This window comes from Caenorhabditis briggsae, assembly GCF_000004555.2.
Source record: "Caenorhabditis briggsae complete genome, chrX, whole genome shotgun sequence".
NCBI classification, from domain to species: Eukaryota; Metazoa; Nematoda; class Chromadorea; order Rhabditida; family Rhabditidae; genus Caenorhabditis; species Caenorhabditis briggsae.
This window is the reverse complement of record NC_013491.2, coordinates 6,539,388-6,546,375: the sequence shown is the minus strand read 5'-3', so window position 1 is coordinate 6,546,375 and position 6,988 is coordinate 6,539,388. Positions and strand designations below refer to the sequence as shown.

At 40.3% G+C, this 6,988-nt stretch overlaps 2 protein-coding genes across 2 annotated transcripts in view; one reads left to right on the top strand and one right to left on the bottom strand.

The window, feature by feature from the left end:
- The window catches only part of Cbr-mboa-7, a gene marked incomplete at both ends in the record, with an annotated part of 3,419 nt that extends 1,313 nt beyond the window's left edge, over nucleotides 1-2,106 (bottom strand). The window contains 7 exons of the mRNA XM_002644081.1: nucleotides 243-417; nucleotides 464-558; nucleotides 610-758; nucleotides 808-946; nucleotides 1,666-1,795; nucleotides 1,840-1,909; nucleotides 1,953-2,106. Coding sequence (XP_002644127.1) covers nucleotides 243-417; nucleotides 464-558; nucleotides 610-758; nucleotides 808-946; nucleotides 1,666-1,795; nucleotides 1,840-1,909; nucleotides 1,953-2,106 — 912 coding nt within the window. The remainder of the gene's footprint in view (nucleotides 1-242; nucleotides 418-463; nucleotides 559-609; nucleotides 759-807; nucleotides 947-1,665; nucleotides 1,796-1,839; nucleotides 1,910-1,952) is intronic.
- Nucleotides 2,107-2,495: 389 nt separating this feature from the next.
- On the top strand, nucleotides 2,496-6,814 carry Cbr-git-1 (the record flags this gene model as incomplete). Its single annotated transcript, XM_045239288.1, has 14 exons — nucleotides 2,496-2,520; nucleotides 2,568-2,687; nucleotides 2,850-2,931; nucleotides 2,978-3,049; nucleotides 3,097-3,249; nucleotides 3,916-4,099; nucleotides 4,225-4,530; nucleotides 4,578-4,741; nucleotides 4,818-5,018; nucleotides 5,065-5,247; nucleotides 5,801-5,979; nucleotides 6,027-6,142; nucleotides 6,192-6,278; nucleotides 6,707-6,814. The coding sequence occupies 14 exons, from the start codon at nucleotides 2,496-2,498 to the stop codon at nucleotides 6,812-6,814; spliced, it is 1,980 nt and encodes a 659-aa protein (XP_045092696.1).
- Between the last annotated feature and the right edge of the window lie 174 nt (nucleotides 6,815-6,988).

Below are 6,988 nucleotides of genomic sequence, written 5' to 3'. Positions count from 1 at the left end.
TACCCACTAAAAGCCTCGTTTGTCGTAAAATAAAGTGCTTCGTACGCAAAAATTCGTGTTTTTATGCGCAAAGGCACGAAATCGGCCGGCGCGCCGACCGATCGGTCAGCTCGCTCGGCTGTCGGTCGGCTGGGTCGGTGGTCGGTTGGCGGTCGGCAATTTTCGACCGACCGAAATGAAAGCCTTAGAGTAGGTTTCACAATTTCCGATTTTTATGATTCTTATGCATCCAAAACACTTACCTTTGGAATATCCAAATTCACAATAGCATCACTGTTCATCTCCACGTTCTCTTTATCACGAAGCCCTTCGAACACCTTCAAATCAGTTGGTCCCACAATTATTTTTGGATTAGATGCAGCTGGGTAAATTCCAATTCCAAGAATCACGCAAATTGACTCGGCAATTGCCCAAGCGCTGAAAATTAACTCCAGTTCCTCTTGAATGTTATTAAACTACTAACCTGTAAACTCTTGTTTTGAACACGACAAAGATCAACGCCGCATAGACAAGGCGAGTGAAGAATGAAACTTCCCAAATTGCATCGGAGCGAAGAGACTGAATAAATTACAATTTTAAGAACGTTCCTGGTTGTTATAAAAGCCTCACATCCAGTGGAAAGTAGTGATTTGTGATCACAAACGCTGGTACCGACCACAAAAGTCGAACGAATCGAGACGTCACCTCCGGGGTTGGATCCCAAGACTGCAATGCGGGGTTCTGAGAATCGAGGAGCATCTGATAGGTGTAGTATGGACCTGAAATGGTAGAATTGGGTATAGAAACGAGCTGAAGACAAAAATTAACCTGTGAATAAGCCGCAGAAATGATAAAAGTAGGCGAACTTTTCCAAAAGTGTTGGCATTCTTGTTAAGTAGCGTTTTGTGGCGTTCTCGTCGTTCTTGTGGAGCCACGCGTCGTTTTCTTCAAATGTGATTCCAATGATCTGAAAAAATTTAGGTGATATCAGGGATATATGGTTTTGCGTTTCGGTCAGAGGAAAGTGGATCTCCTATCAAGATGGAACACTTTGGAATCCAAAAAGGACTCAGGTTTAAAATTGCAATTTTTCCAGTTGATTCTTAATCCATATTGCTTAGAAAAATGTCATGGTTTAGTATTCTCGTTTACATTGGATTCTCGGGTGACACTGAACCTTTATGCGATTATTCGGAGGTCAAAAATACTGGGAAAGTTGGTAAGGTACCATTCTCCGTTCAAAGACGACGAAATTTTATGCGTCATTGAGTTGAAGCGATTTTTGAGCTTAAAATTATATCCACACGGAATTTCCGGTGAAAATCATTGCACGGAGGGCCGTGGCCTAGAGATCTTCAGAAATTAGAAAGCTTCAGAAATTTCAACTGCTACGGCCGCAGCAAATTGTTGATTTTTCTCTGTTCTGCATGCCAAAAACCTGCAAATTGCTGGTTTGCTTCCTTCTGAATGACCGCACTATCTTTTGCTTCTGTACTTACAGTTCACGATGTCTCTTTGTCTACCCTAATCTAGCATTTATTACCATTATATTACAATTTTTTATTCACGAGGATTTAGCTTTATTGTTACCGTTTTTGGGGCGACGTTTGAAGATACCTGATATTTTAGAATTCCATGAGAATCAGAATCTTTTCACTCCGTAACTTCAGAATCTTTTAAACTCACTCTCAAGGTAATAATCAGCTGAATCACGTTAGTATGGCTGGCAACTTCAACGACTGGAAGGAAATAATGAGCAAATCGGACGAACATCAAATAGGTGAACGTTGTCAGGAAGACGTAGAAAGGCACCTTTCTGCAGAAATCGATTTTTCGCGAGAAAATGTATTGAAAACTTACTTTTTCGGGGCAAATGCTTGAATTCCGACAGCAATTGCACAAATACCCAGGGAATAGGCAATTCTTGGACCTAAATTTTTTTGTTCTAGACCTTGTTAACTTTTCATTCTCACCTATGATGAACAGAGCCATTGCAAATCCCAGCGCTCCGGATGCCAAAATGTTGTTTCCAAGTTTTCGCACATAACAAGACGCCGCAAATGAGAAGAGCAGAAGGCCAGTGTAGACCCAGTCGTCTCTGGACATGAGTCCAATTATTTTCTCCATGTTTGATTAGCTGAAATTGGAAAAATTTAGAGATTTGGAGAGAAAAACTAACAAATACCGGTAAATGAGAGGTAATTTGGAGGCATGTATACGCGCACCAAGCGCGCGCAAGGGTGTTGCACGAGATGCGTCAGTGGAAATTGTTGACACGCCGCGCGCGCGTGTATTACTGCGAACACTTGGAATGTCGCGCGCACTTAGTTGATGTGAGAATGGCCTTGCTTTGCAGCCTCCGATACACCGCAAAATTGATACAATCACTTAGTAGTCTTGTCGTATCTTTTTTTGCCTTTTTTGTGCCTTTTTCTTCAATTTTCAATATCATATCTCCACTTTTCTTCTTTTCATCAATCTTCTTCTTTTACAGTAGTAGAGGTGGCGGATAGGAAATGTATACAGCCGAGGCGCTGGATTGTGAGTTTTTCTTTTCATTCTAGGGTTCCAATTTTTGAATATTCCAGTAATCACCTCACTGGAACAAAAGGAATGCGATGATTGCGGCAAACGAGAAGTGGAATGGGCGTCTGTGAAGAAAGGAACCGTCATTTGCTCAGAATGCTTCTGTTTTCACAGTTATCTTGGTAAGATTTCACTCGGAAACTTTGAGAATTTACTGAATTCCCTCGTTATACTCTCGAACAAGGTCCCAAATGCTCTAATGTGTATGCAAGCCGATTGTTGCGCACACGTGACCCCCCCCCCCCTCTCCCCTTCTTACGATCAATAAATAGTACACTACACAGGGCCATCGGTGAGCTATCTCCGTCATCTGCGCAAAAGTGCTTGGGATGAGGAACACATTCGACTCGTTCACGCTCTCAACTCGTGGGTTGTTGTATCTGTTGGGCCGTAAAACTTAATGGAATTTCAGGTCCAACACCAACATGATTTGGGAGAGTGCACTCTACGAGGGATCCACGAAATTTCAGAAGCCACTGGCGCAGTATGAGAGATTTAGAGAAAAATTAGAGAAATTAGAGAACGTTTCAGAGATCCATCGCATATCAAAGAGCAATTCGTGAAGGAGAAGTATGAGAAGATGACGTTTCAGCCGAAGAGAGGGAAGGATGAGGATCTGGAGAACAGCTTGAACAAACAGCTCATCGCGTGTGTGAGAAGTGACTACGCTCATGTTACATTGAGGTAAGTGTCATTTCTGTCAAAATGTGAAATAGAAAAACCCAGAATTCAAAAAAAAAATCGGTCTAACGAAGTATGAGATATCACCTAATAAAACACTCAGAACTTCACTGATTCAGGAAACATTTAAGCGGAAATTGGACAATATCTTTTCTGAATTTGGACTTTTTGGCAACGTGACAATCATACATCAAATTCCGGATGAGCCGGTTCAAAAAAATCCTCCGATCCTGGAAGCATATTTTTTGAAGATTCTTGAGAAAAATATATAGAATTCCGCCTGAAATAAAACTCTATGCGATATACCGCCAACTCACAAAAAGGTCAAAACATTGAAATTCTTCGAAAAATCCATAAAAATTTCAAAAATTTCAGAATTTTGAGACTTCAAAATCTGACCCGGACGGAAAGAGTCGGAGCGGAGAGTTTTTCACTTTGAGCCGGCCCGGCCCGTGACAAGTATGGTGAAAATCAATTCTAGATTTTTTGATCCAAAAGATTACAAATCAAATGTCCGTCAAATAGTAAAAAAATCCGAAAAAATTTCTCATCCTGCTCAGACCAATCCAAAAAAAGTGAAATTGGCGAAAACAATTATACACCCGAATTTTTTGGTTTATTACTAATTCGCTCAAGTTTTGGTTCAACCAAAACAATTTCAAATTTCAGACTCATTGCTCTCGGAGCCGACGTCAACTTCCTTGACCCCGAAACTGGCGACACACCTCTGCATGTCGCGGCTAGAGATGGGAATTGCAATCAAGTGGAACTTCTGTTTCTGTATGGAGCTGATATCAATGCTGCTAACAAAGATGGTTCACTTCCATATATGGTTGCCAAGGATTACAATCATGTAAGTGCGAACATAGAAATTCTGGTGAAATTTAAGAGAGAAATGTTCGGAGATGTAGGTGTCAAAACCGGGCTGACTAATAAACTGATTTCCTTTTTTTTCCCTTCAACCCTCTCTGATTACAGATCCAACTCTCCAATCGTATTTACGACTTCTTCTTCTACACATTTGACCGTTTCTCGTTTTTCATGTGCAATCGAAAAGCGGACCATCGCAATAATCAAGACTTTTTCATCCCAGAAGTCACTGAGAAACAATTTCTCATCAAAACCAAAGACTCCAGATTGGCGATCTCAGTTCTACCGAAAGGTCAATTCTTCGATCTTTGCGAGGACGCATTTGATGAAACCGTTCGCAGAGAAAACGAGGTGAACTGGAATATGACTAAATGGGCTAAAACCGCCAAAGGACCAACTAACTTATTTTTGCCAGTGAGTTCAAGCTTCGAAATAGATCAGAAAATCTTGAAAATTTTCAGTCCACGACACACATGTCTGCTGCTCGTAATCAAAGAAGACAGAAACTTGCCAAGTTCACCCCAATTCAGTTCACAATTCTTCTCATCGACCTTATCAAGGATCAGAAGCGAAGAATCAACGGAGACCCACTCCCGATTCAAGAGGCACCAAGAACTCAAAGAAAGTCTAATGAGAATCCAATGAGATTAATGAAGCGAGTCATTTTTAAACTTAATTAGCTCTAATCAAAAAAATTCCAGAAGAAATGAATATGCCGACTACGACGAGGTGGCTGGAATCTCGTGCTCTCCAACTTCTGGCATCTTACCAAACTCTCAATCAAACACTGTCGATGAATTAAATGGGAGAATATGGGATGAGGTGTTGGAGATGAAAGAGAGACTTCTGAACGCTGAGAGTATGGTGCTCACGGTTACCAAACAGAACGAGGAGCTCACTAAGTGAAAAGAAATAAAAAAAACTCCTGATCAACTTTTTAAGTTGCAGATTGGTCCACAGTCTTCAAGCCCAGAACATCAACCTCAACTCGGAACTTATTTCGTTCCGAGATGATTTGTACAACCTAAAAAGGACTAACATGACAAGGCGCATGCCATCGCCGCTTGCAATTGTGGAAACGCCGGAGAGGATTTTGCCACCGGCTGGAATTCAGCACAGCTTCTCTCGCAGGTGAGGTTTGATTATAAATACAAATCGAAAAAGATATCGTACGAATTTTTGACCGTTTTAAATTGAAATGAATGGAAAAAAAGTGGGGAGAGTTCTAGAATTACTAAAAACGTCAGCAAAACTGTCCAAACATCATTCCAGCTGTGTCTTGACCGGATTTTGAAGAAAAAACGTAAATCAATGAATTGACCAACTGCAGGAATTGTAAAATTCGAACATTACAGAAATAGAGGCATCGCAATTTTTTTTTAAATACGAAATAATTTGATTCCGAACACCTTGGACCACAAGCCGGCTGATATACATCTGACTAATTTTAAGAATTTTAATTTGACGAAATCTCAGATTTCAAATCAGACAAATCGTTGAGAAATCCGACAATAATCCATTTGCCTAACATAAGCTAAAACTTCTCGGCTATCTATAGCAAAGCTCTTAGCTGATCCTGCAGAAAAGTCAAGCTTTTATTTGTGAGAGCATCTTGTGAAAATGACCTAGTATCATTATCAAGCAATAAAAAACTCACATCGTCCTTAAAATCCTCATTTTTCAGAGACAGTGAAGACCGCGTCGATGGCGGTGGCGCCCGCTGGCGATCCAACTCAAACGATCGTCGAAACTCAAACGACCACAAAATGGAGAAGAAAGTGGAGCGACGACAAGACTCAATGTTGGAGAGCTCCTCGTCCCTCTCGCGCTCCTCACAAATCCCCAACTCGCTTAACAGAGAAGGTAGGATTAGTGAACCCAGTTTCTTTCATTTCACTTCGTTTTTGTAGATGTGAAGAATCGAGTAATTCAACAGAGCGAGAAAATCACTCGTCACATCAAAGCGCTTCTTCAGCATGGGCATAATGGAAATTTGGATGAGAACGCGAGCCATGGAGCACATGAGGTTGAAAATAATTGGGAGAGTACGAATATGAATTGTTGTTTTTTTGCAGATCGCGTGCGCCATCAACAGTCTTATCACTGTCCTGTTGCCGTACATTCGACATGAAAAAATCGATTCGCTGACGGACGCTGTCGTGGTTAGTGTAGTTTAGTTCAAAATATATTTAGAAATGTGTTAACCGACGTTTGGGTCAATTTGTCAGAAAAGTCGCAAAAATTCAATATTGTAAAACCTGCAATAGAACTGCTATTACATTATCAAGTTTGACCTCAATTATCTCAATTCATATAAAATATGTTTGAAAATTGTCAACTGACAAAACATTTCTGATAGTATGATGAACAATTTCTCAGTCGGCAATCTTTCTATATCTTTGACACGAAGCGAGAATAATTAGCCAAAATTTGATTGTAAGAGGGTCCTTCCATAACAGACTATACGGTATTTTTGAAGTAAAAAACTAGAACATTTCAGAGTCTAGCAAATTAACAAAATTGTCGTTCAAAAGATTGTCAGGGACAATACCTTTGAATTATTCCTACCAAAGACATAGAAATTTTTTAGCTCCTTAATGCCAAATGTAACAGCCCCATCCTGGACTCAATGGATATTATCGAAGCTGCTCAAGCCGTTGCCGATAAGCTCCGTCTCATAATTATGGATTTCTGTTAAAAATTTCCATTGCATGATAGTTCTTTAGCGCCCCAGCTATTTATCCTTGTGTACTTCATTCACTGTCATCTGTTTTTGTTCCTCCCATCCCCCTGTTTCAGTTGTTGCTCAAGTGTTTTTTTTCTAATTTCATTAATGGATACTAATTATTTTAAAACGAACACCTTTTTTTCC